The 13,526-nt window shown below is 37.8% G+C and overlaps 1 protein-coding gene across 1 annotated transcript in view; it reads right to left on the bottom strand.

Annotated features, from left to right (window-relative positions):
- LOC126281235 (poly(A) RNA polymerase gld-2 homolog A-like) overlaps positions 1-13,526 on the bottom strand; it is a 156,062-nt gene that overhangs the window by 92,381 nt on the left and 50,155 nt on the right. The window contains exon 6 of the mRNA XM_049980006.1: positions 10,221-10,389. Within this exon, the coding sequence (XP_049835963.1) occupies positions 10,221-10,389 (169 nt within the window). The remainder of the gene's footprint in view (positions 1-10,220; positions 10,390-13,526) is intronic.

The raw sequence follows: 13,526 nt of genomic DNA, 5'->3' as shown, positions 1-13,526 counted from the left end.
TAAAATACCAGAAAGACATCAAAATTGTACTAGGAGGTTTCAATGCATAACTAGGCAAAGAGAAGTAGTACAAGCAAATCACAGGCCCACATACAGCACACAAATGCACAAACATGAATGGGAGCATTTCATAAAGTACTGTCAAAATTTTACTTAAAATTTATGTCGATACAATTTCAGAAACCAAGACGAAAATTCACAATATGGAAAACACCAAAAAATGTTTGGGGACAATTTCGAAGACCACATAGCCATAACAAGTAAAATTCTAAGTGTGAGAACTCACAAAGGATTCTTTGAGTCTGACAATCACTTGCTACAAGTAAAGATTAGGCTAATTCCAAGGAATCGAAAGACAACACAGAACAAAATTATAAGACCAGTTTCAGAATACAAAAAGATAAGTAAAGACAAAATTATTGAAGAAATTAATCAGAATACAACAGAGAACTGAACAGGCTTGTCGAAGACAATTCAGAAGGCAAAGAGTTGGGGTCAGACTCCCGGGAAACGCGAACTCCAAAAACAATCCTCGAAAGATATTAGAGCAGTGAAAAGAACATACGACAAAAATAGACTAAATGAAATCGAGGAAGACTTAAAGAAAAATAATACATGAAATTTCTACAAAATATTCAGGAAAAATATAATTGGTTATCAGCCTCCAAATATATGCTTCAGAAGAACAAATGGATCTTTAGAAACAAACACTACAGAAAATAGCAATACTCTTAAAGAATACTTTGATAAACTCCTCAACTGTGAGAAGCCCAAAGAAAAATTAGACTTCACAAAAGCACTACCAAACCCAGACTCGAAGCCACCTACAATCACACAGGTAGGGGATGTTATAAAACAACTAAAGAACAACAGAGTCCCAGAGCAAGATGACATTTTCGGCGAGATGTGGAAATTCACAAACCAAAATATTACATAGAAAATTCATAAAATTCTCTTGGAAATATGAAGTACAGAGAAAAGTGGAAACAGGACAGACCCTAAAAATCACAGAGGGATCTCATTATTACCGGACATTTACAAAATTCCGCCCTAGGTGTTACTGAACAGACTGGAACCACAAGTTGATACAAAGAATGGTGAATACCAGGCAGGATTCCTGAAGGTGATTGGGAACACTCTTGAAGGTCAGACAGGCAAAAAACACGGTAGTTACATTTGTGGACTTTAAGAAGGCCTTCGACTCCATTGACAGACACAGTTGAAGAATATGGAATAGACAGAATAACAAGGGGAACTGATAGAACAAATGCTCACAGATACCACATCCAAAATAAAATTTATGGAAGAAATCTCAGAGTCATTTGAGATATTTACAGGGGTCACACAGGATGTTCTTTCACCACTTCTATTCAACATAGTCCAAGTCAAAATTATCAAGCAGTGGAAAGTAAAAGTGAAAAGGAATTCAGTTAGGAAGAACTCGGGCAAACAAGACAATCATAAAATGCCTAGCATTTGCAGATGACTTGGCAATACTCAGGAACAACCAAAGAAGTGCAAGAATACCTGGAATATTTACATGAAACCTCTGCTAAAACAGGATTACAGATATCATGCGAGAAAACATAAAGAAAGAACAACAATACACAAGGCATGCACACAAAATACGGATTGGTTACCAGAGCAGAAAAATTCTAGTATCTCTGAGAATACATACAAACAGGAGGATCAGACAAGGCATCCAATGCAGAATGAACAGAAAACTTCAGAAAGTGTACAAACTTACATGGACGCACTGCAATAAAAGAAGCGTCTCAAGACAGGCGAAACTCAGGCACTACAATACAGATGTACTACGAGCTCTCTATGTATCAAGAACAACCACTATCGGGGCATCAGGCATCGCTGAGACAGAAAAGATAAATGTAAAATCTATCGAATAATTTTTGGAGCAGTACATAGAAATGGTATATGAATGAAGAGACCAACCAAAGAACTATACGAAGATATAGACAGACTCACAGACATAATCACGAAATGTCCATTAACATTCTTTGGGCACATACATAGAATGAACAACAACAAACTCACAAAGAGGACTTTTGTTGTAGTCGACAGCTCAGTCAAAAGAACCAACTGGTTTCATGAAACAGAAGAAGAACTAAAACAAGCAGCAATCAATAAAGAAATGATAGATGAAGGAGAAATTCAGAAAAATATGAACACGAAATTTGAAGTGAAAGAAAAGAAGAGATCAGGGAAAATATGGACAGAGCAAAGGAAACACAAACACAGTCACAAAATGAGGTGGTTTGAGGAAGAGGAAGAGGAGGAGGAGGAGGAGGAGAAAACATAAACAAGGGGAAATTGAATAATAATTCCAATTCAATCTCTGTCTTAAGGGCACAAATGTATGATAATAATGATAATAATAATAATAAATATACACACACTAGGCAGAGATCAGAACCAACCAACACACAGAAGAAACCCACAAAACCAGCATGGCAACACAGGCTACAGATCAGAATAGAAAAACTGAGAAAAGACATTGGACAGCTGACACAATTTATAAGACATCAAATGTCAGAAAAAAAAACGAGAAAGGTTAGGTAAAATCTCACAACAAGAAGCGATAGAGCAATTAGATGAGAAGAAGTAGAAATTACAAGCATTGGCCAAACAACATAGAAGATACAAAAAAAGTGAAAATATAAGGAAACAAAACCAAACATTCAACACAAACCAAAAGAAATTTTACCAGACAATAGATAACACACACATTAAAATAGACAATCCACCAAACATAACAGACATGGAACACTTCTGGAGCAACATATGGTCAAACCCGGTACAACATAACAGGCATGCACGGTGGATAAAAGCAGAAACAGACACATACAAGATGATACCACAAATGCCTGAAGTGATAATTTCGTAACATGAAGTCACCAAAGCAATTAATTCTACTCACAATTGGACAGCCCCTGGAAAAGATAAAATAGCAAATTTCTGGCTAAAGAAGTTCACCTCAACACATTCACATCTAACTAAATTATTTAACATATTAAAAACAAAGATTCCAAGACTTACCAAGCGGAAAAGCGCCGGTAGATAGGCACAATGAATAAACCACACAAACACACACACAGAATTTGAGCCTTCACAACCGATGGCTGCTTCGTCAGGAAAGAGGGAAGGAAAAAGAAAGATGAAAGGATGTGGGTTTTAAGGGAGAGGGTAAGGAGTCATTCCAATCCCGGGAAAAAAGGATAGATATATACTCGTGCGCACACACGCACACACGCGCACACACGCGCACACACACACACACACACACACACACACACACACACACACAGACACACTTAAAGGCAAAGCGTATGGGCAGAGATCTCTGCCCATACTCTTTGCCTTTAAATATGTCTGCTTGTGTCTGTGTATGTATGGATGGATATGCGTGTGCGTGTGCTCGCTCAAATTCTGTGTGTGTGTTTTATTCATTGTGCCTATCTACGGGCGCTTTCCCGCTTGGTAGGTCTTGGAATCTTTGTTTTTAATATATTTTTACCATGTGGAAGTTTCTTTCTATTTTATTTAAATTATTTAACAGTTACATTGCAGACCCAAACACACTGTCTGATACACTTAGACATGGAATAACTTATATGAAACCTAAAGATCAAGCAGACACAGCAAACCCAGCTAAATACCGCCCCATAACATGCCTACCAACAATAGACAAAATATTAACTTCAGTCATTACACAGAAATTAATGACACACACAACACAGAACAAAATTATAAATGAAGAACAAAAAGGCTGTTGCAAAGGAGCACGAGGATGTAAAGAGCAACTGATAATAGATGCAGAGGTGACATATCAAGCTAAAACTAAACAAAGGTCGCTACACTACCCATACGTTGATTACCGAAAAGCTTTTGATAGTGTACCCCACTCATGATTACTACAAATATTGGAAATATACAAAGTAGATCCTAAATTGATACAGTTCCTAAACATAGTAATGAAAAATTGGAAAACCACACTTAATATCCAAACAAATTCAAATAATATCACATCACAGCCAATACAGATTAAGCGTGGAATATACCAAGGAGACTCATTAAGTCCTTTCTGGTTCTGTCTTGCTCTGAACCCACTATCCAACACGCTAAATAATACAAATTATGGATCCAATATTACTGGAACATACCCACACAAAATCACACATTTGCTATACATGGATGATCTAAAACTACTGGCAGCAACAAATCAACCAATTACTAAAGATAACAGAAGTATTCAGCAATGATATAAATGTGGCTTTTGGAACAGACAAATGTAAGAAAAATAGCATAGTCAAGGGAAAACACACTAAACAAGAAGATCACATATTGGATAACCACAGCGACTGCATAGAAGCGATGGAAAAAACAGATGCCTACAAATATCTAGGATACAGGCAAAAAATAGGAATAGATAATACAAATATTAAAGAAGAACTAAAAGAAAAATATAGACAAAGACTAACAAAAATACTGAAAACAGAATTGACAGCAAGAAACAAAACAAAAGCTATAAATACTTATGCTATACCAATATTGACCTACTCATTTGGAGTAGTGAAATGGAGTAATACAGACCTAGAAGCACTCAATACACTTACACGATCACAATGTCACAAATATAGAATACATCACATACATTCAGCAACAAAAAGATTCACATTAAGCAGAAAAGAAGGAGGAAGGGGATTTATCGACATAAAAAACCTACATTATGGACAGGTAGACAATTTAAGAAAATTCGTTCTAGAACGAGCAGAAACTAGCAAAATACACAAAGCAATCACTCATATAAATACATCGGCTACACCACTGCAATTTCATAACCACCTCTACAACCCTTTAGATCACATAACATCAACACATACGAAGTAAATTGGAAAAAAGAAAACACTACATGGCAAGCACCCATATCATCTAACACAGCCACACATCGATCAAGACGCATCCAACACATGGCTAAGAAAAGGCAATATATACAGTGAGACGGAAGGATTCATGATTGCAAAACAGGATCAAACAATAAATACCAGATATTACAGCAAGCAAATTATTAAAGATCCCAATACCACAACAGATAAATGCAGACTTTGCAAACAACAAATAGAAACAGTAGATCATATCACAAGCGGATGTACAATACTAGCAAATACAGAATACCCCAGAAGACATGACAATGTAGCAAAAATAATACATCAACAGCTTGCCTTACAACATAAACTTATAAAACAACACGTTCCCACATACAAGTATGCATCACAAAATGTACTGGAGAATGATGAATACAAATTATACTGGAACAGAACCATTATAACAGATAAAACAACACCACATAACAAACCTGACATCATACTCACCAATAAAAAGAAGAAATTAACACAACTAATCGAAATATCCATACCCAATACAACAAATATACAAAAGAAAACAGGAGAAAAAATTGAAAAATACATCCAACTGGCTGAGGAAGTCAAGGACATGTGGCATCAGGATACAGTTGACATTATACCAATTATACTATCAACTACAGGAGCCATACCACACAATATCCACCAGTACATTAATCCAATACAGCTAGATCCAAAGTTATATATACAACTACAGAAATCCATAATTATTGATACATGTTCAATTACCCGAAAGTTCCTAAATGCAATATAACATACCGTACAGTTAAAAGGAAGTCACGCTTGATCAGGGTCCGGGTCACTTTCTACTTTTCACCAGACATAACATCCGAGATAAGAAAGAAATAATAATAATATGTTCTGCCAGTCGTAAAAGGCGACGAAAAGAACAAACCACTAATAGGGCTAACCCCCCTTTTAGTGTGATTAAGTTGGTTCAGGACACAACTAAAGAAGCCTCAGACAAGCGCCATCATGGTTGGGGATGACGCTTGAACCCTATGCCCGCCCACAATGGTAACGACGCTGCTAGCCAACTGGAAAATGATTTAAATCCAAATAGAGGTGTTTTGCAGGATATGCTTCCTGCAACCACCCTAGAAGGAAAACAAAGACAGAGGATGAGATGGTAAGATGAAGTTAATCGACATCTCATGTTCTGTTATTACCAAGCAACAAACCTAGGAACCAACACAACTGGATACAGATCACAAGTATACACAACATTTGTTACCAGGTACCCAGAATTAAAATTTTTAACAGAACAACAACTAGCAGATCAGATCCGTGTAATAATCAAAAATAACAGGATACCCCTGTCAGAATTAGAAAACATCAAACAACAAATACTGGAACAAAATGTGCAATCAGAAGAAGAAGAAGAAGAAGAAAATTCAGTAATGGACTCAAACATCCCAGAGCAAACAAACAATGAACAACACACATCAATTAAACAATCAGAGGAAAACGAAATATTAAAACTGCCACCAGAACAAGTACAAATAGAACACGAAGTGACACATATGTTAGATATAGAAGAAAAATTTCAGCTGACATATATAGAATACAAAGACACAAATACAGACATTAGACCATTCTTGCATAGACCGCCAAGTTGAAACAACAATAAAAACTATCAACACAATCATACACAACAAAATAAATGAAAACACAACTATGGAAGAGTTACAACTACTAGTTTATATAGGAGCACTCACTACACTAAATATACACACTAGGCAGAGATCAGAACCAACCAACACACAGAAGAAACCCACAAAACCAGCATGGCAACACAGGCTACAGATCAGAATAGAAAAACTGAGAAAAGACATTGGACAGCTGACACAATTTATAAGACATCAAATGTCAGAAAAAAAACGAGAAAGGTTAGGTAAAATCTCACAACAAGAAGCGATAGAGCAATTAGATGAGAAGAAGCAGAAATTATAAGCATTGGCCAAACAACTTAGAAGATACAAAAAAAGTGAAAATAGAAGGAAACAAAACCAAACATTCAACACAAACCAAAAGAAATTTTACTAGACAATAGTTAACAAACACATTAAAATAGACAATCCACCAAACATAACAGACATGGAACACTTCTGGAGCAACATATGGTCAAACCCGGTACAACGTAACAGGCATGCATGGTGGATAGGAGCAGAAACAGACACATACTAGTTGACACCACAAATGCGTGAAGTGATAATTTTGCAACATGAAGTCACCAAAGCAATTAATTCTACTCACAATTGGAAAGCCAATGGAAAAGATAAAATAGCAAATTTCTGGCTAAAGAAGTTCACCTCAACACATTCACATCTAACTAAATTATTTAACAGTTACATTGCAGACCCAAACACACTGTCTGATACACTTACACATGGAATAACTTATATGAAACCTAAAGATCAAGCAGACACAGCAAACCCAGCTAAATACCGCCCCATAACATGCCTACCAACAATAGACAAAATATTAACTTCAGTCATTACACAGAAATTAATGACACACACAACACAGAACAAAATTATAAATGAAGAACAAAAAGGCTGTTGCAAAGGAGCACGAGGATGTAAAGAGCAACTGATAATAGATGCAGAGGTGACATATCAAGCTAAAACTAAACAAAGGTCGCTACACTACCCATACGTTGATTACCGAAAAGCTTTTGATAGTGTACCCCACTCATGATTACTACAAATATTGGAAATATACAAAGTAGATCCTAAATTGATACAGTTCCTAAACATAGTAATGAAAAATTGGAAAACCACACTTAATATCCAAACAAATTCAAATAATATCACATCACAGCCAATACAGATTAAGCGTGGAATATACCAAGGAGACTCATTAAGTCCTTTCTGGTTCTGTCTTGCTCTGAACCCACTATCCAACACGCTAAATAATACAAATTATGGATCCAATATTACTGGAACATACCCACACAAAATCACACATTTGCTATACATGGATGATCTAAAACTACTGGCAGCAACAAATCAACCAATTACTAAAGATAACAGAAGTATTCAGCAATGATATAAATGTGGCTTTTGGAACAGACAAATGTAAGAAAAATAGCATAGTCAAGGGAAAACACACTAAACAAGAAGATCACATATTGGATAACCACAGCGACTGCATAGAAGCGATGGAAAAAACAGATGCCTACAAATATCTAGGATACAGGCAAAAAATAGGAATAGATAATACAAATATTAAAGAAGAACTAAAAGAAAAATATAGACAAAGACTAACAAAAATACTGAAAACAGAATTGACAGCAAGAAACAAAACAAAAGCTATAAATACTTATGCTATACCAATACTGACCTACTCATTTGGTGCAGTGAAATGGAGTAACACAGACCTAGAAGCACTCAATACACTTACACGATCACAATGTCACAAATATAGAATACATCACATACATTCAGCAACAGAAAGATTCACATTAAGTAGAAAGGAAGGAGGAAGGGGATTTATCGACATAAAAAACCTACATTATGGACAGGTAGACAATTTAAGAAAATTCGTACTAGAACGAGCAGAAACTAGCAAAATACACAAAACAATCACTCATATAAATATATCGGCTACACCATTGCAATTTCATAACCACCTCTACAACCCTTTAGATCACATAACATCAACAGATACGAAGTAAATTGGAAAAAGAAAACACTACATGGCAAGCACCCATATCATCTAACACAGCCACACATCGATCAAGACGCATCCAACACACAGCTAAGAAAAGGCAATATATACAGTGCGATGGAGGGATTCATGATTGCAATACAGAATCAAACAATAAACACCAGATATTACAGCAAGCATATTATTAAAGATCCCAATACCACAACAGATAAATGCAGACTTTGCAAACAACAAATAGAAGCAGTAGATCACATCACAAGCAGATGTACAAGACTAGCAAATACAGAATACCCCAGAAGACATGACAATGTAGCAAAAATAATACATCAACAGCTTGCCTTACAACATAAACTTATAAAACAACACGTTCCCACATACAAGTATGCATCACAAAATGTACTGGAGAATGATGAATACAAATTATACTGGAACAGAACCATTATAACAGATAAAACAACACCACATAACAAACCTGACATCATACTCACCAATAAAAAGAAGAAATTAACACAACTAATCGAAATATCCATACCCAATACAACAAATATACAAAAGAAAACAGGTGAAAAAAATTGAAAATACATCCAACTGGCTGAGGAAGTCAAGGATATGTGGCATCAGGATAAAGTTGACATTATACCAATTATACTATCAACTACAAGAGTCATACCACACAATATCCACGAGTACATTAATGCAATACAGCTACATCCCAACTTATACATACAACTACAGAAATCCGTAATTATTGATACATGTTCAATTACCCGAAAGTTCCTAAATGCAATATAACATATACCGTACAGTTAAAAGGAAGTCACGCTTGATCAAGGTCCGCGTCACTTTCTACTTCTGACCAGACATAACGTCTGAGATAAGAAAGAAAATAATAATAATAATAATAATAATAACACAGTTCCATTAATATTTTTTACAGCAAAGTACAGGAACACAACTCTTTTGAAGGTGTGATTCTAGTAAAAATCCAGTTTGATGAGTTACAATATATAATTTTGTACTATTATTCAAATTACTATTTACCAGCGATGAGTGAATGTTAAGAGAAAGGGAGGGAATGTGACAGTGTTCATGGCTATATGTGTGCAAGGCAGAGTGGAGCACGTGAGAGAAATCAGAGCAGAGCAGAGCAGAGCAGAGCAGAGCATGCGAGGTGGAACAGAATGGAGCATGTGAGGCAGACCAGAAAGGGAGTGATGCCTTTCGATAGAAGTAGGGATGGTTATGTACATATTCCTCAGAAAATATTCAAGACAACATTCAAAATGCAGTTTAGAATGTGGAAAGTGCAAATGTAAGAGATAATTTAGTTTCAAGCCTCGGTGACAGGGGGGACTTGTTGGAATCTCAATAAATGAGTTATTTTGTTCGCCACTTGCTGCTTGTGCTGTAAATTCCATGCATACACAGTTTCATAATTCTCAATTTGCTCCATAAAAGTAAAGATCTCCTACTTCAATTGCAGATTGTTGGATGGAGACAGTGAATGATGCAACCTACACTGAAGCAAGACACCATCTTCCAAGAATCATATCAAATTATTTTCTTTTCATATTTGCTGATCACTGACTGCATATATTTTTAATAACTTACCACAGCACCTCAAGTAGTGGAGCATCTGTTCAAGATGACGGACTGCTTCATTGCGCTGATCAATTTCAGTGTGTCTCACAATAAGACACATATCAACATCACTTTTATCACTTCCAAATCCACTCATGGTAGATCCCACAAGAAACAGGCCATAGCGTGGAAATTCCTTCTGAAATTCAAGAAATGATTTAGTCTTCAAACTAATTATGAAAATAAGATCTTTATCTGAGAGACAACAAATTTGCATTCATCTAATTATTAAAAGTTGCTCATTTAGTCCATTAATGCAAAAATTCGCGAAGAATTGTTCTAAAACTATATAACATAGCTAAGTCAATTTTTCCTGCCTTACAAGAAATGAGCTATGTAGATGTGGTGGATAAGAGAGAGAAAAAAGTTTATTTTGAATCAAGATAAGCTAGGACGTAAGTAACCAAATTACAAGTGAAATTAAAAGCACAGAACTACTAATAGGTTACAAGCAATAAACAGCTCGAATACGAGGGATAAACATTAAAAAATAAATGACAGTATGGACAAAATTGAAATACAGACACATGGATGGTGATGAAACCCTCACAACAAGTGATCGTGGGATCTGAGTGATCTCCCTATATATTACTCTCTTTTACCCAAGGAAGGAACTATCACTTCCAAAAGCTAATAAAGTGTATGTACATTTCTGTGTGCACTGGCAGTACTGACATTTCTTATAAGTACTGGCCAGTAATTCTCTCACATATTTAAAATATTTCTTCAAAAATAAATTGTAAGCAGACATTCAAGCATGGGTAGTTGTTGCCATAAAACAAATATTAAGCAAGCAATTCCAGACCAAGGCAGCCGTACGGGGACTCCTAACGAGTTGTGTAGCTGTCATCAGTGAGGCAGTCATCCTCAACACATACCACAGGCTCCCAATGACTGCACTGTATTATTCAGATATCTGCAGACCAACAAATAAGTTCACTTCATGGAAGTCAGCATCTATTCCAAAACAAGAAGGGATACCCGAGTCAGTTCTCCCCATTAGTGATAACACAGTAATACTTTGGATAATTGCATGTACTGCCACTACAATCAATGGTCAACAGTGAGATGTATTTCGTCCCTCAAAAAGTTTACAAGCCGAGGACCAAAATCACAAATAATCAGTGAGAATGTGCACAAGACATTATACCAGAAGACATCTCAAATTCAAATTTTCAATGAGCATATTACACACAAACTAAGAGTTAGGGCACAGAAACCCAACCTTGAAAAAAAGATAAAAAGACTGGTTCAACAGAAATAGGTAAAGCTTTATGAATGTACTAATTTTGTGAAATGTGTTACAGAAGGTTTCCTATGATACTACAGAATTTACCAAAACAGATGTCTGTGGCCTAGCCCAAGATGTAGGATACTTGGAAATGCAACTCTTTGGTTGTGAGTTCTCGAAGACAACGAATGTGTAAGAACAACCGTGTCTGTGGTGTCAGATAGGTCTGCAGATAGCCTGAGGTTTAGATTAGTTGGGAATCTACATGTCTGGTTATGAACTGGTGAAGACAATAAGCATGTCTGCAGGAAAAGCGTCTGTGGTGACAGGGATGGAGAAACAATACAAAATGATGAATGGAAGCTTTAAGCAACAAAGTGACAACGTTTACAGCTGTGAAATAATATGCTTGGCTCACAAGTGAAAGAAAGGAATCAGTTAACTTCAAAAAACTGACCCCTGAATCTACACAATTTAAAAAGAAAGAAGTCTCCACAGGTGGCAGGCGGAGAGGTGTGAATGTTACCTAAATATCAACTTAATAGGTCATGGCTGAATACCACTAAAAAAATTATTTAAAGAAAATTGGGAAACTTGGCAGAAGCCAACCTCTGGGATGATCAGTTTTGATTTTTGAAAAATGTAGGAATACATGAGGCAATACTGATTCTACAATTTATCTTAGAAGATAGGTCAAGTAAAGGCATGCCTACATTTATATCTTTTGTGGGCTTGGATAAGCTTTTGACAATATCAACTGGAACACACTTTTTGGAATTCTGAAGATTGGAGGGGTAAAATAGAGGAAGCAATAGGTTATACACAATTTGTACAGAAACCAGACTGAAATTATAAGAGTCAAGGGGCATGAAAGGAAAGCAATGATTGAAAAGGGAGTGAGACAAGACCTGATGTTTTCCAATCTGCACATCGAGAAAGCAGTAAAAGAAACCAAAGAAAAATTTAAAGAATGAATTAAAGTTCAGGGAGAAAAAATGAAAATGTCTGAGGCTTGCTTATTACATTGTAATTGTGTCTCATACATCTAAGGACTTGGAAGAGGAGTCGAACAAACAGAATAGACAGTGGTCTGAAAGACGGATATAAGACTAACATCAACAAAAGCAAAACAAGAGTAATGGAATTTACACTAACTGGATCAGATAATGCTGAGGGAATTATATTAAGTAATGGAACATTTAAAGTGGTAGATGGGTTTTGTTCATGGGACAATAAAATAACACATGTTGGCTGAAAGAGAGGATATAAAATGTAGACTGGCAAACACAAGAAAAGAGAGAGTGGTGCGGGAGGGGAGGGGGCAGAGAGAGTGGTGCGGGAGGGGAGGGGGCAAGAGAGAGTGGTGCGGGAGGGGAGGGGGCAAGAGAGGGGTGGTGCGGGAGGGGAGGGGGCAAGAGAGAGTGGTGCGGGAGGGGAGGGGGCAAGAGAAAGAGAGAGTGGTGCGGGAGGGGAGGGGGCAAGAGAGAGTGGTGCGGGAGGGGAGGGGGCAAGAGAGAGTGGTGCGGGAGGGGAGGGGGCAAGAGAGAGTGGTGCGGGAGGGGAGGGGGCAAGAGAGAGTGGTGCGGGGAGGGGAGGGGGGCAAGAGAGGAGTGGTGAGCGGGGAGGGGGAGGGGGGCAAGAGAAAGTGGTGGGGGGGGCAAGAGAAAGTGGTGCGGGGGGTGGGGGGGGCAAGAGAGAGTGGTGCGGGGGTGGGGGGGGGGGCAAGAGAGAGTGGTGCGGGGGCTGGGAGGGGGCAAGAGAGAGAGTGGTGCGGGGAGGGGAGGGGGCAAGAGAGAGTGGTGCGGGAGGGGAGGGGGCAAGAGAGAGTGGTGCGGGAGGGGAGGGGGCAAGAGAGAGTGGTGCGGGAGGGGAGGGGGCAAGAGAGGAGAGGGTGCGTGAGTGGAGGGGAGGGAGGGGGCAAGAGAGGTGAGGGGAGGGGGCAAGAGAAAGTGGTGGGGGGGCAAGAGAGAGTGGTGCGGGGTGGGGGGCAAGAGAGAGTGGTGCGGGGGTGGGGGGGGGCAAGAGAGAGAACACGCGATCTAGGT

Source organism: Schistocerca gregaria, chromosome 7, assembly GCF_023897955.1.
Source record: "Schistocerca gregaria isolate iqSchGreg1 chromosome 7, iqSchGreg1.2, whole genome shotgun sequence".
NCBI classification, from domain to species: domain Eukaryota; kingdom Metazoa; phylum Arthropoda; class Insecta; order Orthoptera; family Acrididae; genus Schistocerca; species Schistocerca gregaria.
This window is presented reverse-complemented; position numbering and strand designations above follow the sequence as displayed.